At 39.1% G+C, this 24,422-nt stretch overlaps 2 protein-coding genes across 5 annotated transcripts in view; both read left to right on the top strand.

Moving 5' to 3' along the window:
• The window catches only part of LOC149170270 (Mo25 family protein), a 279,598-nt gene that overhangs the window by 200,501 nt on the left and 54,675 nt on the right, over nucleotides 1–24,422 (top strand). For all 4 annotated transcript variants that reach the window (XR_016259858.1, XR_016259859.1, XR_016259860.1 and 1 more), the window contains exons 5-9: nucleotides 4,131–4,224; nucleotides 4,440–4,499; nucleotides 4,773–4,838; nucleotides 4,954–5,052; nucleotides 5,241–5,285. Coding sequence is in view for 1 of the 4 variants with exons in the window: in XM_089428974.1 (XP_089285100.1) it covers nucleotides 4,131–4,224; nucleotides 4,440–4,499; nucleotides 4,773–4,838; nucleotides 4,954–5,052; nucleotides 5,241–5,285 (364 nt within the window). In the remaining 3 variants the exon portion in view is untranslated. The remainder of the gene's footprint in view (nucleotides 1–4,130; nucleotides 4,225–4,439; nucleotides 4,500–4,772; nucleotides 4,839–4,953; nucleotides 5,053–5,240; nucleotides 5,286–24,422) is intronic.
• LOC149170271 (uncharacterized) lies at nucleotides 11,605–13,619 on the top strand. Its single transcript, XM_089428074.1, has 2 exons — nucleotides 11,605–13,317; nucleotides 13,442–13,619. Exon 1 carries the CDS (start codon nucleotides 11,605–11,607, stop codon nucleotides 13,096–13,098), a length of 1,494 nt encoding a protein of 497 aa, XP_089284200.1. The 3' UTR covers nucleotides 13,099–13,317; nucleotides 13,442–13,619.

The following is a 24,422-nucleotide window of genomic DNA, read 5'->3' on the forward strand; positions in this document are numbered from 1 at the left end:
TTTGGGATGAGGGAAAGAACCTGGTTGTCAAAGGCAAAGGAGTTCAACCTTCATCTCTGGGAGAACCATGGATAGAGCTGGCTAGAGTCGTTTATAGCTATATCACATGCGACGGAAGAAAAGATGTGGTAAGACCACGCCACCTTAAATTATTAACAGTTCTAAAACACAAATGTTCTGTAAACCTACTTGCATATTTGAATTTCTTGTTGCATGACGCTGCTCAAAGCATAAAGAAGTCCCGGCATATAGAGAGTGTTGTAAGTCATCATTGTTTAATTAGGTTGATAGTAAGCTACAACCTTGCCCAGCAGCAAACTAGTTGGGAAGAATTAGTGTTTACTATAGAAGGGGGGTTAGCCTTACCTGCCCCAAAAAGGAAAAGGACTACTAGCACAACGAACAGACCACAAAAATGTAGACACTCTTCCAGATTAAGGACAAGCCTGGGAACAGCTGAAAACCTCCTGGGTAGCAGCAACCAACCTTTAGAATTATCTAGCCCTGAAAATGAGCAACTCTTATAGCTGGAAGGAAGAGATAACCAAGAATCAGAACTTGAGGAGGAAACAGAGCATACTAGTGAAGAGGAGAGGGATGAAACAGAACTTCCCTTAACTCCCTGCACAAATCCACCACAAGATTTACTACATGATGCTGAATTGACCTAGATTTTGACCAATATGAGTGAATATATACAGCCCGAAAGCCCGCTCAACCTCAATGTTGAAGTAGAGCAATCGGAAGAAAACTTTGCCCACAATAGGAGTATATCAGAAGAAATAATTGGTGAAGTAGAAACAGGGGCAGAAGTCACTTAGGAAAAGGAGGACCAAACTAGGGATACCTTTCCAGAAGAACCTAGTGGGGTCAATTTAAACACAGAAGGTGTGGGCCAAACGGAGGAAATAGAAACCAGTCAGGTTAGAGACACAGCCTTTGAAGAACAAAGCCCAGGTGAGCAACCAAGCTCGCTAAGAATAGAAACGGTTAGTGAAACAGCTGTTCCTCCCAAAAAAAAAGAAAAGCAAAATTGAAAGGTTTAGAAAGGAACAACAAAGGCTGCAAAAATTAATTAAAAGACTTCGGCAAAGGATAAGGACATTGAAAAGGGGGAAAGTTTCAAGCAGAACCCCGAAAATGGTGAACGCAGCCATTCAAACTGAATTTCATGATGCAAGGGTTACTGGGACTCAAACTAAGCCCATACTCATTCAAATTGATAAGGAACAACATGCAACTGTTACAGAAGTAGCTGCCCAAACGGAGAATGTACATTTTTGTAGTGCAGCGGTTCAAACGGGGGTGATACCCTCCAACAGCGCGGCCACCCAGACAGAAAGACCAACTGTCCATAATAAAAGAATGCAGACTATAGGTATTCAGTCTCATAATAAAAACACCCAGACAGATGTCCAAGCCAAAGATATTTTGATGTGCAGCGACCCTTATATAACAAATCTTCAAGAAAATCTGGCACAGGCTCAGCTGACCATAGAAAGGCTTGAGGAAGAAACTGTTCCCCAACAGAGGTACCAGGAATTACAAAGGAAATTGCGGGAAATCAATGCGTCGAAAAGTGAGGCCTTCGATAAATATCGGAGGGCAGAAGAAAGAACTGAGAAAATAAAGATCAGACTGGAGACAGTCATGCGTCAAGTGGATACTCTTTGTTCACTATACACGAATGTTTTAGCATGCAGGTCCCCTGCCAATAACTACGCTTTATTTTTGTTAGAAAGGTATTTACAGTTAAAAATCACTGCTGTAAACACCATAGAATTGAAAACTGTTGAAGATGTCATAAACTGCTGTAAACACCATGGAGTGAAAGTTCAATGATTACTCTGTGAATTCTACTTACACAATTTTGTGTTAGAAGGAGAATTGGAGAAGAATCCCAGTCCTTTTGTGGGGGATGTACAATTTCAAGCCTTCATTTCATTTGTTGCTAACCAATTGAAATGGTTCAAAGCCCATAATGCTTTCCAGAGGCAGGAAAATGGGTTGGACCTTTGGGTCAGGGGTGAATCGGAAAACCCACTACAGATGATGGCCAAACACAAAAGTTTGATGCAAAAGGAAGGAGTAATCCAGATTTTGAGGCCCATTCACAAAGAAATTGTCCAGTAAGGGGTAGAGTATTTTCTCTTTATCAAAGAAAATTCCTTGACAGCAGCTAAATTTAGATGGATAGTTTCCAATCGTAATGTACAGGACAGAGAACCATTTAACTATAAAAACTTTAAATTGGCTGCAGATCCCTTTGTTACTTATAGTAACCTCATCTTGAGGGAAGGCCCATATGGCTAGGCTATAGGTTCCGAAGCCCTATTGTCTGGTATCCTGCCGACGGGTATAAAGCTATATATGAATTACCTGAAGGACAGACAGGGCACATCTTTGAAATTTTGGCTAAAAATCATGGTTTCAGACCACTTCATGACATTCCTTCCCCAGCCTATTCCTTAACTGCTTTGCATACAAATTACATGGTTTTCATGAGGGCATGAAAAAGGGTAAGCAGGGGAGTGTGTTGAGCTATGGAAAAGGTATGCATATCTTACTTATTTCATCATCCTTTTCTTTAGTTATATTCTTTTTATATCCTAAAATGATAATATATCAAAGGATTATGGTGAAAACGAGGAAATTATCTATTATCACGAATTAGTTGATTGCTGTCCTTCTTCATGCAAGAAAAAGACGAAATGGGACAACTGTTGTCCCTAACCAAGAAAAGGAAAATGACGAGATGGAACAACTGCCGTCCCTAACCAAGGAAAGGAAAAAGACGAAATGCAGCAACTGCTGTTCCCTAACCAGGAAATAGCATATAGGTAGCAAGCCAAGGATGGAGCGCGCAGTTATGGATAAGAACAAAGTAAATCACAGCATCAGCTCAAGGAAGGAAAGCTAACTAAAGTTGGAAGATTGTGCGAATCCCTCAGGATCTCTTGATCCTGAGGGATCGCTGTTACTGTTTATCCTTCTTACCGCTTTGCCATTATAAAAGGCAGCGATTGTAAAGAGAAGAAAAAATGAGAGATTATTCAAGAATTACTATTGCATTTGTACTTTGATCATCGACTCTCATTGTTGAAACAAGAGTACGAACTGGCTGTAACTATTTTGCAAATGATTAATATATAGAACAGTTGTTGTTCCTTCTCATATACTGAAGTAGTCTGGCGGTGTTCACTGGCGGCTAAGGGCCTGGCCCTGGTGGATTCACTTGCTGTTCCTGTACCATTCTTTTATGATTTCTGTCGTGTGATGGTTTGGTTTGATTTCCACTTACTGTAATCGCATAGTGTTGCTGTTTCATATTTTCAGCTTTAACGGAATTGTTCTATTTTACATTCTGCAGTAATATTGATTCTGTTATTGGTATTTCAGATTGAGTCGTTTAAATTCAGCATTCTATTATTGTTATTTCTAATCCAGTTATTTAGTTCAGCATGTTATCTTGAGATTCTCTACTGTAACGAGCATTGATTACTACTATCTACGCTCTCAGATTGAGATTCTTGCTGTTTAGATTAGAAATTATATTTGGAACATCAATCAGTTAAAAGAGAAATGAGTTATTGCTACTGTATTCTTGACTGATACTTGAATGAATGTCTGATTTGATTTCATTAGTAAGTTAAGCCTTCTTTTAATTGTAATTCGACTTCACTAGCTGCATCCATTTACTCTTGTATTTGAAAGAACTGTACTGCAATTTAGAAGTATTACTTTTGAGTAAATAGCCACCACATACTGTGTACACTCTTGAAATAGAAAGTCTTACCCGGATTGATAACTAATGTGAAGATAATTAGGAGTTAAAAAGACACCTTTTATCACTCAACAACCATGAGCTGTGGAGAACTATCAAGCAACCTGTGAATTTTTTGAAAATAAACTTGCTTGAGATTTCATTTCAAGAAATTTGAGAAAAAAGAGAACTTTTGTTTCTAGATTCTCTTTTTTTGCAGTAGGTGAGACCAATGGATGTTGGAAAAATAGTCTAGCAAGATTATTTATGTGAGAAGTTTTTCAAGAATCTTTGTTATACATCATCTTATCATTATGTTTCTATTTCAAAAATCAGAATTTTTGTTTGATATGTATTCTTGTCTCAGATACATGTTGGAGTCAGCTAGCTTTGAGTTGTTTTTCAAATATGTTGAGCTTCCAAACTTTGATATTGCTTCAGATGCTTTCATGACTTTCAAGGTTAGTTCATTTTGCTTTTAGAACCTGTCCTTAAAAATATTCTGATTGTTGTAAAATGAGTTATTCTAATCTGCAATTGTGTTTTTTTTGATTTGCTGGGGCTTCCACTCTATCTCATATATTCTGATTTGTATGGCTTAAAAACAATTGAGAGTCGATCATCACAAAAGCAGATCAAATGAGATGTTGATCATCTCTTGCTTTGCTGTGGGCAGGAACTGCTTACAAGGCATGAAACAGTGGTGGCTGAATACCTGACTACAAATTATACACAGGTTTGTCATCTGTATGCTGGTACAGTTTTTCCTTATACCCTATCCTTGTAAATATTGTATTACTTGATGCTAGATGATTAGCTGGTCATTTCCTTTTTCCTCTCTTGTTAAGTCAAATCTTTAAAATTTCTTTGGAAGTACTGATACTGAAATTGTATTTCGGCTCACTGAATGCTATATATAAACGACTTTACAGAGATTTTTACGTTGGACAAATTGTATATGAGGGTCTAGTTTATTCTTAATGGTGTTCTGTTCCAATTGCTGTTTTAGTTCTTTGGACTCTATGATAAATTTTTGACATCCATCAACTATGTAACGAGGCGGCAATCTCTAAAGGTTAGATTTCTCAAACATTTACATGTTTTTTATTGGAAGTTTCCCTTTCTACAACGGTTTTGAAGCTAAATGAGCTGCTGCTGTATATAAACTTTATAGTGATGTTCTTCTCCAGCTGCTTTCGGAATTTCTCCTCGAGCGTCCAAATGCAGCAATTATGATGAAGTATATTTCTGAAGTACGAAACTTGAAGATGATGATGACATTGCTTAAGGTGTGTTGAGAGTTGATACAAGTGAGATTTTGTTTCTTGAGTATGCGTTGCTTTGTATTTGCAATTGATAACATTGATCTGAGTTAGGGATCAAGTGTCTAATTAGATTGTTGAATAATGGAATTTATTGTATTACATTTGTGATAATTTTAGTGATATTCCTATACAATTGGTTATACCTTCTGCAGGATCCCAGCAAAAATATTCAATCATCTGCATTTCATATCTTCAAGGTATGAGTCCTAAATGGCACTCCATATACTCTGCTGCAGCTTTGACTCACTGCTTAAAATGCAATAGAATGATGAGTTTGATAGTCACTGATAAATAGCTGAGTCCAAGCCTCGACATAAGGTGGAGGGACATGCAGAATTTAAAAATGTCAGACAAAAGCAAGTAGCATAAGTATGTTTCCAATATAGAACATTAGCTATGATCTTTTCTTATCTAGATTCTATATATAAAATTAATTACAGGGAATTATCAGAAAATCTAAATCTGTCAATAAGATTTAATAAGGTATGTGTGGGATGGGTACTAGGTGTTATATCTATGTTACCACGATTCAGATTCAGATACAGATACAGATCCGGTTTCGCTATATTTTTGAAAATCTAGGATCTGGATATGGCAAGGATATGTGAAATACAAAAATATAATAATATTTTTAAAATTTTAAAAAACACTTTGAGCTTAAAAATCAAATCCATTTATAAATCACAACATTTAGAACTGAAACCATTAGATATATTATAAATATGAAGACTGAAACACTGAAATGATGCATCCTCCCTCATACAAAAGGATAATATCATAAATGATAATAGTAAGTACAAAAATGAGTGTTTCATCCATGATCACTCTACTAATATCATAATGTGCAGTAGGTTTAACTACATATCCTCAAATGGATCTACATTCTCTTCTGCATATTGCAACTCTACATCATGAATAGATGATGGGGGTCTTGGAATGTAGGAAGTTGCATTAGTAGGTTGGATTGGTGGTGGAACAATATCCTCAAGTAGGTTGAGGTGAGTCATGGCATTCAGTGTCAGGTTCAAGTCAGAGATCCCAGGCTCTACATCCCACATCTTGCGCTTAACCTTTTTTATACTCTGGTTTAACATGTGATAGAAGACGGAGGTTAGAATGAACATACATAATATCCTCAACATTTGCCGCTCCTAGCTTGTTTCGCTTCACTGAATGGATGAAGCCATATGTACTCCAATTCCTCTCAGTTGATGAGGAATTAACAACTTGTGATAACAACCAGGTGGCTAGAGTCGAGAGATGAATGCTATCCCCACCATGGAAGCCCCACCAAGTAATAGGATCAAGATTCCCTCGATCATACATAGTTACTGCATCTAAAACGCTACCAATAGATTGTACAAATCCTCCAAATTCTAGACGTACTTCCATTGCAACTCCCACATCTCTATACACTTTCCTCAAAGCTGTCTTGTATTCTTGTATCAATTCGAAATTGCGTTTGGTGATGTTCTACCAGGTAAAGACAAAATTTTGGAATGATAATATTTGGGGTGCAATGCATAAGCCAAAAGGTGAAATTGTGTGGTCATTTTGTTTCACCTTTCAGTAACTATGCCCTTCACTAAATAATAAAATGTTTCAAAAGGGTCATTTTCACGTGCTTTGATAATTTCCCTTATCCTCTCCAACATACTATCAATGTTTTCATAAACTTCCCCCAAGAAAGGTGTATCTGTGGCAAATGACCTGATCAAAGTCAGGATTTGTTCAGTAAACCATAGAAGGTATTGGACTTTGTCCCACCATGCATCATCAAAAATGTTGGACTTGATTTTTTTCCCTCTATAGAAAGTGGAAGTCCTCCATGATTCCCAAAGAGGGTCAATGACCATCATTTGTAATGCTTGTCTCACCTCCACAAGCCTTTTTATGACGAGATTGTGGGAGGCAAAATGGGTTTCAACAACTTACAAGTTTCAAAAAGTCAAATTTCAAATGAGAAATCATATATAAATTTGTAATTAAAATTAAGAATTTCCAATACAAATAATATTGATTAAAAAAGAGTACCTTCAGTAGCTTGAACTTTGCAAAATCTCAATATATGGCCTGGGACATTGAATAATTGGTTATGACCATTTGGATTTCTTTTGTTGCTACATATATTTCATCAATCCATTCAATCTCACCAATCATGGCAAACATAAGGTTCAATGAATGTACTACACATGGAGTCCAAAAAATGTGATCATATCGACCCTCCACAAGCAAACATGCAATTCTACAAACCTATTTGTTGTCTGTAATGAGTTGGACAACATTATGTGGCCCCATACTTTCTGTTGCATCAATAAGAATTGTGGATATGAAAGATGCATCTTTCTCTATCCCACTACAATCAACAACCTTAAAAGACATTGACCCTTAGGGGCATATTGCAATAACATTAATTAACGAGCTGTTTCTTTGGTCTCTCCATCCATCAGAAATGATTGGACACCTCTGTTTTAGCCCATATATCCCGGACTGACTGTAGCTGTCTATCCATAGATTGTCTCTCCAATGTCAACAAAGTAGTGCAGATCTTTTCATATCCATGGCTCTTGTACACTTTTGGCGCTTCATTAATTGCCTTAATCATTTATTGCCAATAAGGAGAATGCACCAAGTTGAATGATAACCCATTTGCATAGATGCAACGAGCTACGTGTTCATCGGCTGTGTCTATATCCTGGTTATTGAAAGTTGCTTCAAGAGGGTCTAGAGTGGGCTTTTATTAGTTGTGGCAGCAGACCTAGATGGCAATGGAGGCTTAGTTATAGAGCTTTGCACATGGTGTTTTCCCTTAGCAAGCTTCCTATCAGCAACATCTTGCAAAGATGCATAGAATTTCATTTTTCCAAGACTCAAACCTTGGCCAGGTTTGCCATTTGCATCTTTTGCCCTGGTGCATACTTGCACCCCTATGTTAGTTTATCCTGTCAGATGGGCCTTTACTCTAGTATATGAGCCATTTTTGATATTTTGGCATTCATTGCACTTTCATTTATATGAACCACCTTCAGGACTTTTTCCAATAATCTCTACATACTGCCATAGAGGAGATTTTGGTTCTGTTTTGATGTTTTCCCCTTCACTCTGCCATGATGGTTCCATTTCTATAGGTTGTAGCCTTGTAGGCTATAGTGTGTGACTGCATATAAAATTCAAATTATAATTTATTATCAATACACAAAATAAAAAATAAAATTACATAAAAATTAAAACTTAAAACCCAACCACTTTGGTAACCTATGGAATACTAAAACATCAATAAAAAATTTCAAAAATAAATAAATTTCAAAACAAATTAACATATAAGAAATAAAAAATTAAAAAATGTACAATAAATTAATTTATAACTAATTTACTTCAATTTTATTGAATTAAAAATACATTTTATATTTTAATTTATGACTAATTTACTTAATCTTTTTAATTTGACAATTTCATTTTAAAATTCAAATTATTAAATAACTTGTTCACAAAACAATAATATTATTTAAACAAAAAATTTGAAAGCCAATAATAAAATTTTATCCATAAATATCAAATTACCAAAAATAAAAATGATATATAGAAAAAGTCGGTACATTTTATCCATATATAAGTTTGTACATTTATCTTGTGTTGAGGAGACCATGTACATAACAAGACTTAGGATATATGTAATATATGTACATAATAGGACTTAGGAATCAGCATACATTTATCCCGCGCTAAGGAAATGCATTACGAGTAAAAATATCAAAACATAAATAAAACATAATAGGACAATGAAAAGTAAACATAACAAGACTTAGGAAGTTAGGTATATATGTACATGTTGCTTTCGCCCACTTTCGTGAGTCATGCTCCTTTCTGCGATTGTTGCTCTGTCACTGTCTGAAGCAAGGTGCCGGCAAACTTGTGGAATGTTCCTTTTGCCTGCGTTGTTTCTCTGTCGCTGTCTGAAATAGTGATTTGATATTCACCTTATGAGGGACATCAGTTAAAGATTTATTAAACAAAGGTATTACAGACTCATGTGCTGGTGTGTGTTCTGTGTTATTGAAGCAACTGATCGATCAGATTGCCAATACACAGACATTAAAATGGGAAAGACAGCAGAGAAATACAGTAAGAAATCACAAAGACACAAGCAATTTTAATAAGGAGTTCACCCTATTCTCCTGGGCTACGTCTCCGGTGCAGCTTCCAGTGGTGGCCTTGTTTTATTGTGCCTTCGGGCAGAGAATTTACAATACAAGGACTTAATGTGAGTTCACCTGAAGTAGGTTTTGCTTGGCAGGGTGGTCCTTGGATTCCCCAAGCCACTGGAGTACACAGACTCTTCTTCTTCCTACCAGCTCTGTGACCTTCTGGTCTACAGTGGAAAGAGCCAAATGTGATGCTCAGTCTGGACAGATTCCTCTATGGGATGGCTTGAATCTTCAAGCTCTCTGGTGCTCAATGCTGCCTTTGGTCAGCTTGGCCCTCTGTCTCCTTCTGCTCTGCTTTACTGTTCTCTGTGTTCAGTCCTCCTCTCAGGGTTCACTATTCCACTTCTTCCGTCTCTCGACTTCGATTAACTCAACTTGACTATCTTCTTCCTCTGTTCATGGCTTTAGCCATTTGAATCCTATGCCTGTTTGGTTCCTCTTCCGCCTCTGTCTCTTCACCTTCTACAGCTGCGCTTGGAGTTCCCTGTTCGGCGTCATCATCAGCGCTCAGGGAGTGGCCACTTGTCCTCCTCTAAACGGTGCCAGCATGCTTCGTCGGTTCATTTCTTCAGTTACGTCGTGGATGCGTTCTTCCTCCACCGTGGCGGTCAAACGGATTCCAAATCCCTTTAAAACGCGGCTTAATTCCCTGTCGATTCCGCTTCCTCCATCGGGCACGATCTCAGCCGTCCGATCTGGGCCCTCTAGATCCAACGCCATACGCATGTTTCACGCGGTTGACTTGCTCGACCGATAGCGTGCGATCAACAACGGTTTTCTCTCACCTCCGCTTGCCACGCGTCGATCGTTGTATGGAATCGCTCCGCTTTCATCCAAAACCTCTTACCGTTTAAGGGCGCCTCGATCAAAACCGCCGGTTTCCAGAGCGCGGGTCCCGCCGTTTGTGTTTAGCGCTTTTTCCTTTTCCGCCCGCGATCCTTTGATTCTCCCACGCGACCGAGTGCTCGGGCTTTTCCTTGGCGGCCCTCTTCGCTTAGCATGCACGATTAGCGGTAAGCGCTAATTGCGCATAAAAAATCACCTTTTTTTCCCATTCCGGGGCTCCTAGGGGCTACTTTGGCCTCCTGCGCAGTCTCCATGGCCCTGGGTCAGCGCGCTTTGACCGAGGTCCTCGTCGTTCCACATTGGCTGCCATTTCCACTGGTTTAGGGTGTTTTTGATCGCTGTTATGGATTTCTTTAGCGATTTGTTCAACCTGTTACAATCATGGTTCTTTGACAGTCTTCTATGGATCCAATTCGGATCATGGCCTTCCCACTGAAAAAGCTTTTGGACCACCAAAAGTTGGTTTTCAAGCATCGACTAAGTGAGGATACTGTTTTCTCACTTGTCCAATCTCAATCCACTTTGCGCTGCTCGACTTTGAACCTTTGAGCAGTGTTGTTAAAATCGCGATTTTATCGGAAAATCGCGATTTTTTTGCAAAACCGATTTTATCGCGATTTTTATCGATAAAAATCGGCACTTTTTTTTATATCGCGAGTTTTTCAAAAAATTGCGATTTTTTCGAAAAAATCGCGATTTTTAAGGAAAAAATCGCAGGGCACGGGGGCAGCGGCCTTTTTATATGGAAAATCGATTTTTTTTTTATTTCATTGAGCAGTCCGCGCGGAGGAGGAGGAGAAGAAGTGAGGGAGAGGAGCTGAAGGGTTGCCGTCGGATTTGGGAGCGAATCCAAGCGTTTTTAGGAGGAATCCAAGCCAAGATCACCAATTTGTCCATAAACCAGGTATGTAGATTAATTTTTTTTGTTTTGCTTCTATAAAAACTTTGTTTTTCATTGTTTTTAAAGAATTTTTGGAAATTTTTCATTGATTTGGGATGGGTTATTTGTTATGACTATGAGAACCAATTTTTTATTTTTATTTTCTCATTTTTTTTAAACATTGTTTATTTTTTTTGAATTTTCATTGTTTTTTGGCATTTGCCATTGGCATTTGGTTGGGTAACTTGGGTTTGGAAATTGGGATTTTGGAAATAATTAACTTGTAATTTTGTAAATGCTAAATTGTAATTTGTATTATGTAATCCTAAATTCTTATTTCCTAATCCTTATTTTTCCATAGGTTTGCAAATTCAAAATTCAAAAACAAACATGCCAAGGAAATTGGATCCTTTCTGGGAATATGGTGACCCTAAAACTCCGAATGATAGACAAAACATGTATTGCAAGTTGTGTGGAAAGGAGATATTCGGGGGGGTGTACAGGTTGAAGTTCCACCTTGCACAAATCCCTGGACGTGATGTGGTGCCCTGTCCTAATACAAATGCTGAAATTATCCGAAAATCCATGAGAGCATTGGGAGAATTAGAGCACTCTAAAGAGGCCAAAGAAGAACTCAAAAGGCAACTAAAAAGGTCAGCTGAAGGAAGTGGGCCAAGTGGCACTGGTTCTACTGCAGCGTCAGTCAATCCGGTAGCTGCATCATCATTTTTTGTTCCTCGAACCACACCTGGTGCACAACCAACTATCGGTTCAATGATGAAAAGAACTGAAAAAGAACAAGCTGACAAGTTGATGACAAAATTTCTCCTCTGGAGTGATATTCCTTTCAGCATTGTAAGGAATAATCCATTTTTCCAACCTACTATTGATGCTATTGCCAGTGTTGGCTCGGGGTACAAAATCCCTTCTCTTCATGATTTCAGAGGCCGGCTTCTTCAAGATGAAAAGCGTGACTGCACCCAAAGATTGGAGGATTTTAGGGAATCCTGGGCACAAACAGGATGCACTGTTATGTCAGATGGTTGGACTGACCAAAAGGGGAGAACCCTTATAAACTTCTTGGTTAGTTGTCCCAGGGGGACTATGTTTATCAAATCTATTGATGCAACTCATCAAATCAAAGATGCAAAAAATTTATGTGATTTGCTGGATGTGTTTATTTTGGAGGTGGGTGCAGAAAATGTTGTCCAAGTCATAACGGACAACGTTGCAAATTATGTTGCTGCTGGTAGAATGCTTATGGACAGGCATCCTACTTTATTTTGGACACCTTGTGCTGCCCATTGTATTGATTTGATGTTAGAGGACATAGGGAAAATTCCCTTTGTCAAAGAGACTGTTGACTCATCAAAAAGCATCACAAAATTTATTTACAATCACACATCTGTGCTTAGCTTGATGAGAAAATGCACCAACAACAAAGAGTTGGTGCGCCCCGCCATTACACGGTTTGCGACGAGTTTCATATCTCTTCAATCCCTCTTGAAATCTATGTGGGATTTGAAGAGAATGTTTGTTTCAGAGGAGTGGCGTTCTTCGCCAATGAGCCGCAAACCAGAAGGAGAGGCCGTCTGCAGACTTGTTTCATACCAAGAAGACTTCTGGGCGGGAGTGCAGGAGGTGTGCGCTGTCATTGAACCTTTGGTAAAGGTTCTTCGGTTGGTAGATGGTGAGAAGCCCGCAATGGGCTATTTGTATGAAGCCATGGACAGGGCCAAAGAAGCCATTCGGTCCTACTATGATGACAAGGGAGATGATGGGTTCCAGAGACAACTCCTTCTATGGAACGTCATTGATGAGCGATGGAACAACACACTCCATCGTCCCATTCATGCTGCTGGGCTTTTCCTGAACCCTACATTTTCTTATGCATGTGGGTTTGATTTTGATGCTGAGATCATGGATGGATTATTAACCTGTGTCCAGAAGATGGTGAGAACTCCAGAACAACGTATGGAGATCTCTAAACAAATTGAGACGTATAAGATGTCAGGTGGCACATTTGGCTTTGATATGGCTATCTTTGATAGGACGGCCAAAATGCCAGGTATTTTTTAGTTTGTAACTTTGTTTCAAATTTCATTGTCTCTTCAAATTCCATTTTTTTCTTATGTTTATTTGTAATTTTGTTGTAGCCGCATGGTGGAAGATGTATGGTGGCAGAGTACCCCTTTTGCAAAAGCTTGCCATACGCATCCTCAGCCAAACATGCAGCTCCTCGGGATGTGAGCGCAATTGGAGTGTATTTGAAAAAATACACAACAAGAAGCGCAATAGGTTAACAACTTAACACTTAAACATTTAAAATATTGCAAATTTCCAAATAAATTTTTGAATTCATTAAACAATATTTTTTTTTATAATATTAATTATTAATTATTATTTCATGAACTTTGTACAGGTTGGAGTCCCGTAGACTTAATGACATGGTCTATGTCTACTACAATCTTCGATTGTGGGTGAGGCAACTAGACAAGACACCTGATATGGAAGCCATCTCATTGGATGAGATTGACACCACTGCTGAATGGAGGGTTGAGACCGAGAGGCCTCTCATGGATCCCACTGAGGATTGGTTAGTGCAGGATGAGGGGGAGGAGGAGGAGGAGGAGGAGCAGGAGCAGGAGCAGGAGCAGGAGGAGGAGGAGGAGTTGGAGGAGCAGGAGGAGGAGGAGGAGTTGGAGGAGCAGGAGGAGGAGGTGACACCGCCTACCCGGGCTACCACTAGAGGACGTGGTCTCCGTCTACCTACAGTAGCTGCTACTTCTACAGCTACTTCTTCAGCTTCTAGAGCACGTCAGACTCCACTGCCATTTCCACCACCACAGGCACCAGCATCTTCATCTAGGGGGAAAGGGAAAGCAGTGACATTTTCTCGCAAGAGGGGCAGAGGAAATCAATAGGATTAGAGTCTTAGACTTTCATTTTATTGTATATGACATTATGACATGATGAGATACATTATCATATTTTTTGTTGATATTTTGAGGCTGAGTTGGGACTTAGGACTTACTATTCAGGACATGATTCAATGTTATGTGTGATTTTAGCGCTAGAAATGATATTAAACATCTTATATATTAGTTTTTTTATCATATTTATGTGTCAATGTATTTATTTTATGTTGTAGATGGTTTAGATATTAAAAAAATTGAAAAAAAATGAAAAAAAATGAAAAAAAATGAATATTTTTGTGCCAAACGATTTTTTCCCGATTTTTTCCGATTTTTTCCCGATTTTAACGATTTTTTCCGCTTTTTTCCCGGCGCCAATTAAATCCCGATCGCGCTTTTAACAACATTGCCTTTGAGTCCAATCCTGAGGTACTCAACATCTCCCCTGCGCGTTGTCCTCACCTTCCTGTCCAACACTGTGTCTTCCTGCAACTCATTGAGGTATTCAGGTAGCAGGTCATCAATAGAAGGCAATTGACTTTGCTCTTCAAGGTCCTCAATCATTGAAGGTTCAAACAATCTCAAGAAATCTGCATTTACGACTGAGTAGATGTGCATGTAAGCTGGTAAATCAAGGCGAAAAGCATTTTCACCAATCTTCTCAAGTATCCTAAAAGGTCCATACCTGATGGGCTTTAGCTTTTTACCTTCACCTTACATCCTATCCTTCCTGATATACAGCCAAACTTGGTCTCCAACTTGAAAACTATGCTCCATCCGATGCTTATCATGCTTAGCCTTGTACTTGGCCTGGCTCTTTTCCAGCTGTTCCTGTACTGCCTGATGGATCTCCTGGATCTGTTCAATTAACCTAGTTGCCTTGTCCACATCACTGTGTCCATCAACCATGGTATCTTTACCAAAGACACAATCCAAAGGAGACCTTGGTGTGAAACCAAAACAGGGCTCAAAAGGATATCTCTGTGTAGAAGAGTGCTTGGCTCTGTTGTAAGCATGCTGCACATAACACAAGTGTTCATCCCAATGTGGAAAAAGTCGAAGTCGGGATTAATTCGGCAAGGGTCCAAAAGTTGAAAAACTCGGCAAAGTCGGGAGTTTTTCAAAAAAGTCGGCAAAATTAAAAAAATACAAAAATATTCATTTTTAAAAAAATCCGGACTTTTTCAATAAAATCTCGACTTTTTCAATAAAATCCCGATTTTTTCAATAAAATCCCGATTTTTTCAAAGAAAAAAAAATCATTAAAGAAACTACCACGATTTTTTGGAAAAAGTCCCGATTTAATCCCGACTTTTTCGATTTAATCCCGATTTTTTCGTTTCTTAAAAAGTCGGCAAAAAATCGGCCGATTTAATCCTTTTCTTGAAAAAATCGCGTTTTGGGGAATAAATCCCGATTTTATCGGGACTTTTTCCACACTGGTTCATCCCAAAGCTTAGGATGTTTGCTGCAATATCCTCTCAGTAGCTGGATCACTGTCATGTTTACTACTTCTGTCTGGCCATCTGTTTGTGGATGAAAAGCTGTGCTTTTCTTCAACTTGGTGTCCATCAGTTCCCACAGACTAGACCAAAACTTCCCCACAAATCGGGTGTCTTGATCAGATACAATGGAAGTGGGTAATCCAAAATGAACCCATACATGTTCAAAGAACAATTTTGCAGTCTGTTCAGCTGTGATCTGTTTACTACAAGGTATCAAAATACACATTTTGTTGAACCTATCCACAACAACATATAGATAATCATGACCTTTCCTAGATTTAGGCAGTCCTCCAACAAAATCCATGGAAACACTTTCCCAAGGGTGAGAAGGAACTAGCAATGGAGTGTACAAGCCTAGTTTTCTATTGCTGGGCTTGCTTTTAGCACACATGGCACACCCTCTTACATATCTAGAAACTGTCTCATTCATTTTTGGCCGATAGCAGATTCTTTGCAGCTATGCAACCGTTTTACTTACCCCAAAGTGACCTGATATCAGAGAAGTGTGTGCTTCCCTAATTATCTTTATCCTCTCAGTTTGTGGAATGCGGAGTTTCCCATAATGATATAAGAGTCGGTCCTTTATATTATAGTCCAATTCTTCTACTCTTTTGCCTTGACTCAAAGTTGCGTATACATCTCTAAAATCCATATCCTGAGCATATTGTTCTATGTAGCTTTCATGTAGCACAAAATTGCATAAGTATGGTAGATGCATTTATAATGGGTCTAGATAACATGTCTGCAACCTTGTTATGTATGCCCTTTTTATATCTGATGACTAAGTGAAACTGTTGTAGAAAACCCATCCATCTGTAATGTCTTGATTGCTGCAACTTAGTTTGGGAAAGATATTGAAGTGGTTGATGATCAGTATGTATTACTGTATCTTTGCCCATTAAGTAATGTTTCCATTTTTTCACACTGTGAGCTAATGCATACAATTCTTTATCATATGTAGGATAGTTAACTACTGCAGGATTAAAAGTCTCAAAATGATAACATATGGGCTTGCCGTGCTGTGTCAACACTGCTCCCATGGCATAGTCACTGGCATCAGTTTGGATCTCAAATGGTCTTTGTAGATCTGACAGTGCTAGTACAGGTTCTGTACTTATTTTCTCTTTCAAGATGTCGAAGGCTTTCTGATGTTTGCCTCCCCATTGAAACACCTTATTCAATCCTGTTAAAGCATGTAAGGGAGCTGCAATCGAGGAGAAGTTAGAAATGAACTTCCTCCAATATTGTACTGCTCCTAGGAAGCTTCTCACTTCTGTAGCAGACCTGGGTTTAGGCTAGTTCACAATGACTGCCACTTTAAAGGGATGTATTTTCAATTCACCTTCCCCTACTATATGACCCAAGTAGTTTAGAGATGTTTTGCCAAATTCATATTTTGAGAGTTTAACATAAAGTTTCTCTTTTCAAAACATCTAATGTCTGCTTAATATGCTTTAAATGTTCTTCCCATGATTTACTAAAAATCAGAATGTCATCCAGATAGACAATAACAAAATCATCAAGAAAAGGTTTGAGTACATCATTCATTAATTTTATGAAAGTAGCAGGAGCATTAGTTAAGCCAAAAGGCATAACCAACCATTCATACAATCCCTGCTTTGTTTTGAAAGCAGTCTTCCATGCATCTTGCTCTGCAACTCTGACTTGATGGTATCCATTGTGCAAATTCAGCTTGGTGAAATAAACAACTTCTTTCAATTGATCTAAAAGATCGTCTAAGAGAGGAAGGGGATAACGATTTTTTATTGTTATCTTATTCAGTGCTCGGTAATCAATGCACATTCTCCAAGAGCCATCTTTCTTTCTCACCAAAACGATTGGTGACCCACATGGTGATGTGCTAGGCCTAATGAAGCCTTTCTCGAGCAACTCCTGCACCTGCTTCTTGATTTCAACATTCTCTAAAGCAGATAACCTGTACATCTCAATGTTAGGCAATGGAACATCTTGCTGCAAAATAATATCATGTACTATTCCCTTTTTGGGTGGCAGACCTTTAGGTTCTTGAAACAAGACATCATACTCTGAAACAACCTTTTCTATATCAGCTTGCTGTTCAGCATTACAACCCTCGAATATATTGGTTTTATCAGGTTTCCTTTCCTTTACAAACATCATTAAGAATTGTTTACATGAATTTATCATTCTTTTCATCTGTCCTGAGTTTATGAGAATATAATTATTCTTGAGCTTATGAGCTCTTACAAAGTATTCGATTCCATCTTTAACAAGTAGATACTTGTTCTCAGCTCTATAGAAAATAGCCTTTCTGTCATACAAGTAAGGACTTCCTAAAACAATTCCACATATATCCAAAGGAATTATGTCTAACTCAACCTCATCTACAAATACTGACCCAAAAGAAAACTTGAGTTTGCACTGTCTAGTCACTTGTAGTTGTGCTTTATCATTCAACCATCCTAATGGGTATGGTTTCTTGTGAGGTGTAGTTGCTAATCCCAATTTCTTTATAATTGCTTCAGAAATCAAATTTACTTGTGAGCCACTATCAAACAAAGTATCAATCTTTTGATTTTTGGAAATAACTCGAATATGGAAAAGCTCATGTTTTTTTCTCTCATTTTCTTCATCAATAACAGATTGAGCAAAATTACTAGTAGATGCTTCATATTCTTATCTTTAATACCTGTGGCTGCTATAGTTGTTTCATCTCCCGAGTCTGACCCCAAATCTTTCTAAATAGCTGCAACTGTCTTCTTCTTCTTGCCCTCGGACTTCTTAGGTCTCAACTCTGGATGCAAAATCCAACAATGGTCATCATCATGCCCCTCCTTTTTACAGTGAGTGCATGGAACTTTGGCTTTCTGTGCAGTGTTAGCCTTCCTTGTCTGCTTTCTTTTCTCCTTGCTCTTGCTTACAGTGGGTTGAGATGGTCCCCCAACTTCTGGATTGCCATTCTTTCTTCTAGCTTCTAGATGAGTAGCTTGTACCGATACCTCATCTATACTAGTGGGATTAAACATGAGGATGGTATGCCTCATATAGCTGTGTAGACCACTAATGTACTTCAAAAGAGTCTCTGGTGAGTCTATTGAGATACCCAACGTCAATGCTCTCTTTCTGAATTCTTGAGTATACTCTTGCACACTTTGCCCTTTCAACTGTCGAGGAGTTTGCAAACTCATCATGGCTTGTTGCATGTAGGCCAATGGATAGCACTGCTTTTTGATTGCAGCAACAAATTCACTCTAGACAGAGATGGTCTTCCCATGTCTTTTCATATCATCTTGGGTTCTGCCTTCCCACCAAACCAAGGCAGTGCTACTTAGGCATAGGCTTGCCAGCTGAATCTTACTCTTGTTCGAGTTTATGTTCTGTACCCTGCAATACACATCAATTTGTTTAATCCAATTGTCCAACTTTTCAGCATTTAGCTCTCCATCATATATAGGCAAATCAAATTTAACATCTAGCTTAATCAAAGATGCTTTCTTATTATGCACAGGGCTATTAGGAGGTGTGAGAAAGCTTTCCTCTTTCCCCTTTCCTTTAGAGTTGTCATGGAAGTGAGACTCATCTTATTCTTTCTTGTGCTTAGAGCCTGATGCGTCTTCCACCTTTTGCTTTCTAAAGTCTCTGTACATTTCTTCAACCATCGACTTTATAGCTAGGAAACTCTCCATGAATTGAGGGTCTGGCCCTACAAAACCTTCCTCTGACATTATCTTTCGAGCATAGACTCTCCCAATTTCAGGATTAGTTTCCACCAACTCTCCTTCTCCTAATTTAAACTTTGATCTTGTGAGCATTCATAGCTAAACCAACACAAACTTGTCTAACCTTACAACCTAGCGCTCTGATACCACTTGATCTGATATTCACCCTATGAGGGACATCAGTTAAAGATTTATTAAACAAAGGTATTACAGACTCATGTGCTGGTGTGTGTTCTGTGTTATTAAAGCAACGGATCGATCAGATTGCCAATACACAGACATTAAAATGGGAAAGACAACAGAGAAATACAGTAAGCAATCACATAGACACAAGCAATTTTAATAAGGAGTTCACCCTATTCTCCTGGGCTACGTCTCCGGTCCAACTTTCAGTGGTGGCCTTGTTTTATTGTGCCTTCGAGCAGAGAATTTACAATACAGAGACTCAATGTGAGTTCACCTGAAGCAGGTTTTGCTTGGCAGGGTGGTCCTTGGATTCCCCAAGCCACTAGAGCACACAGACTCTTCTTCTTCCTACCAGCTTTGTGACCTTTTGGTCTACAGTGGAAAGAGCCAAATGTGATGCTCAGTCTGGACAGATTCTTCTATGGGATGGCTTGAATCTTCAAGCTCTCTGGTGCTTGATGCTGCCTCTCTATCTCCTTCTCCTCTGCTTTACTATTCTCTGTGTTCAGTCCTCCTCTCAGGGTTCACTATTCCACTTCTTCCGTCTCTCGACTTCAATTAACTCAACTTGATTGTCTTCTTCCTCTGTTCATGGCTTTAGCCATTCGAATCCTATGCCTGTTCGGTTCCTCTTCTGCCTTTGTCTCTTCACCTTCTGCAGTTGCGCTTGGAGTTCCCTGTTCGGCGTCATCATCAGCGCTCAGGGAGTGGCCACTTGTCCTCCTCTAAACGGTGCCAGCATGCTTCGTCGGTTCATTTCTTTAGTTACGTCGTGGATGTGTTCTTCCTCCACCGTGGCGGTCAAACGGATTCCAAATCCCTTTAAAACGCGGCTTAATTCCCTGTCGATTCCGCTTCCTCCATCGGGCGTGATCTCAGCCGTCCGATCTGGGCCCTCCAGATCCGACGCCATACGCACGTTTCGTGCGGTTGACTTGCTCAACCGATAGCGCGCGATCAACGGCGGTTTTCTCTCACCTCCGCCTGCCACGCGTCGATCATTGTATGGAATCGCTCTGCTTTCGTCCAAAACCTCTTACCGTTTAAGGGCGCCCCGATCAAAACCACTAGTTTCCAGAGCATGGGTCCCGCCGTTTGTGTTTAGCGCTTTTTCCTTTTCCGCCCGCGGTCCTCCGGTTCCCCCACGCGACCGAGTGCTCGGGCTTTTCCTTTGCGGCCCTGTTCGCCTAGCGATGCGCGATTAGCGCTAATTGCGCATCAAAAATCACCTTTTTTCCCATTCCGGGGCTCCCAGGGGCTACTTTGGCCTCTTGCGCGGTCTCCATGGGCCTCGGTCAGCGTGCTTTGATCGAGGTCCTTGTCGTTCCACGTTGGCTACCATTGCCACTGGTTCAGGGTGTTTTTTATCGCTGTTTTGGATTTCTTTAGAGATTTGTTCGACCTGTTACAGTCATGGTTCTTTGACAGTCTTCTATGGATCCAATTCGGATCAAATAGGGTGCCGAAAAACTTGTGGAATAATGCAACAAGAGGGACCACAGTTCATCAGATTAACCAAGGTCCAAAACCTAAAAGTGAAAATTCTAAAATCACTTTTCAATTCAAGTTGAAATTCGCGGGATCCGTTACCTCAGCGAATGATCCATTTCCTGCAAGTAAGGATCCACCACGTGGCCGTTTCTTGCACGGATCTAGGTAGATCCGAATCTGGATCAGATCCGCGGATCTTGGACCTCCTTGTGCCGGATCCAATAACTTAGATCTATTGGCATTGGAACTAGAAGATGGGATGAGCCTGAACCAATGGAAATATTCCATTTAGTTCTTGTAAGGATGATTTGGATTTTAGGGAGTTTGGACATAGGACATCCTAATACATTTAACATGGTTGTTGATTTCGAATTTCAGATGTGCATGTTACCATTTGCAACCTTATGGTAGTTGTATGATGATCAAAATTTGTAATGTATCTCGCTTTCTTTACTGTAAGACAACAACTAGAAAAATGACAAGATATTGTTATGCTTCAGAAATTTATAATGAAAAGACTAGATTTGTAGGTACATTGGGAGATTAATGTCACAATTCAGTTAGATGACGGGTTAGTGGAAAAATGGTATACCCAAGCATCTGAATAGCTATTGAGTACATCAATATTGCTGGTGGGGTGGGTTGGGGTGGTATAGCAATGCTTTGTGATAGCCAATAGCCACTACAAGAGAAGGCCACTATGAATATTGGGTGATTTGATGTTTTACAGGTTGATGAGCTATTTCTTTAGATTATATTTTCAATATTTCATGGCTGCTTTCCTAGTTGACACTGGGAATTGTAGTAAGAATTAAGAAGAGTACAACATTTGAAAAGAACTTTGAATTTTCTTGATGAGAGAGAATTGGCAAGGAAAAATGTTTTAAATACCATTGAAATCTATTGTGGACTGCATTCCCACTCCCGAAACATATGATTTCAAGATACTTGGTGTTATAAGGTTAGTGTAATCACAAACCTACCCATGTTCTATAAGGGTGTATGATTATCAAAGTCATTATTGTCGTGCAAAGGACAATTGCGCTTGTAGTGAATGTAACATGGAGAGGCATGACACGAGCAGATGCAGCAAAAATTAACAATGCCTACAAGAAAACGTGAGAAGAGATCACACATAAGTTCTGAACTGTAAATTCAGTGTATAAAATTAGGTATTTCATGGTACACATATAGTACAAAAGTGTGCAATGAATGTCCTGTCAAAATTAGGCCTATGTCACACCATCCCTTCCCTGCTTTAAAGTAAATTGTCACGACTTTCTGTTGTAGACGGGGAAAGTTCTCAAAGATGGAATGAGAATGGCACCACTTGGCTTCTGAAGGCAAACTGCCTTTATGGCCAACGAAATAGGTAGTAGTTTGCTTTGTCTTGGTAGTCCTGATGTTGATCTTGAGAAAAATATCCACCTAAAGCAGAAGTTAATTCTCTAGTGTGGTGTCTTGGCCCTTGGGGGTGGAGTACCTCTGGCTAATCTCCTAGTAATGTTGATTTATATAGAATGAATTGATTTGTATTCACATCTAGCTAATCTCCTAGTAATGTTGATTTATATAGAATGAATTGATTTGTATTCACATCATGATAGTCAAGGTGAGCTGTAAGATATAGATAAAAGGTATCAAATTCATTGACTTGAGTAATCGTAAATGAAATTTCTGTAGGTGGTCATCTCAAAAGTTTTGCAATTCCTTGTCATGAGTTGGACTATGAAAATCTCTTAGGACATTAATCTTCTGCAGATAAACACATGCATTTTGCATCAATAATGTATGCAAGGTACTAAATGGACTACAAAAGAACAGAGCATTTCTTTACCTTGGCTTTAAGTTGGTGCCTAGTACAATTCCATAGAACAAAATGAGACCTCAAAACAAATATGAAAATATATGCTCAACTAATCTCCAATGCAGGTGAACAAATTGAAAACCCTAGAGAATGTGTTTCAAAATCTCTTTTGTGTCACACAAGTGGCACTAGTCATTTGTGAATCCTCTTTTAGCAAACCTATGCTTTGTCTATAGATGCTAGTACACCACTTGCCATGCAAAAAATTTGAGTTTGTAGGATACCTTGCAATGATCCACAAAGTTTCTGGGACAGGGGAACACGGGAGCTGGGAGACACACAAGGGGGGATGTGTGGGAGCACCCTCAAATTTTAGGAAAATTCAGCAAATACCTAGATATCATCAAAGTCATTGCATATATTGTGATCCTCGTCATCAATATCACTCTCTAAGCATTAAAATGCAAAGGGAACATGAAAAAAACTCAAATTCAGTCTCACAAGACATTATAATGCAACATGATGAATGATTTGAACTTAGTGAGAAGAGTCTCGTTCCAGTGATGGTGCCCTAAAACATGTAAGGAGTTTTTGTTGAACTTGCTTCTAGCACTGTCAAACAAACTAGCATTCCCATAAAATTTGATTGAGAGCTTCAACTTTGAAACGAGAAATGCACTTATCATCAGTGATCTCACACTTAACTAAACCGGCCTTAGTTGGCAGTGCCTTATGGATAACTAACCATACAAATACTTTGAATTTGCCAGAGATTCTAATTTCTATATGACCAGAGCTTTCTCATCCCAATGATCCTACAAATTTCTGCATCTGAGGAGGATGACCATGTATTCAGAATGGGAACCAATGATAGCTTCCTATGCATAAGTTGATACAACTTCTTGCTATTATGTTCATGGAGGAGTTTATCATATGCCCACCACCAGTTTCTCCAAACTGGGCCTTGAAGAGGACATGTTGCTTGGAATTGCAGGATTTGTGCATCAAATTTTTTAAAGAGGACAAAGGAGGAAAGAAAAAGTAATACTGGTATCTGTGATGAAGAAGATAATGCCATTATGGATGAGGAATTGGCATTTTATCTATTGACTATATTTTTAAAAGTAGCATATAAGATGAAGCATCTGATCAAGGGCTAACATTAGGTGGATGGATTGATGCTCAAGGTCAATGATTGCTTAGATGAGTTAGTATTCTGGAACTAGGTGTTCTACCATCAATATGAGGGTGATGGCATTGCCATGGAGGGGCATGGATAGTTTGCTAGGTGGACGCTGCCTTAAACATGAGGATATGTGGAGATAATGGCAACATGATGGTTATTCTAGATGCATCATAGGAGAGTAGAAGCCGCAAATAGCTTAGCCTGGCAGCAAATAGTTTTAATGGTATGTTTCTTCTTCTTTGAAATAGATGTTGAAACTTTTGTTTAAGAAGAAGGGGGTTGGGTTTGGTGGGTGGTGAGTGGGAAGGGGGGAGGGGTGCAGGGGAGAGGTGGGGCTGGTTTAAAATCCAGTTTTTAGGGTTTGTGAGGATAATATCTGGTCACTGATCATTAAAAGGGGGGATAGATTATAATGATCAACTTATAATGTCATCAGTATTGGCTTGACTTGAAGGCATATAACCTGTCAAGTTAGGAAGTTGAAATGAAGGGTCATTTCAACCTTAAAAGCATCTATACCCCTATGGGGATGGACGGGTCCTCCAAATAATGATTGCTTAGATGAGTTAGTATTTTGGAACTAGGTGTTCTACCATCAATATGAGGGTGATGGCA

The sequence above is a fragment of the Pinus tabuliformis genome, chromosome 4_2 (assembly GCF_031772625.1).
Source record: "Pinus tabuliformis cultivar Carrire ecotype Pingquan chromosome 4_2, CPIR1, whole genome shotgun sequence".
Lineage (NCBI taxonomy): Eukaryota > Viridiplantae > Streptophyta > Pinopsida > Pinales > Pinaceae > Pinus > Pinus tabuliformis.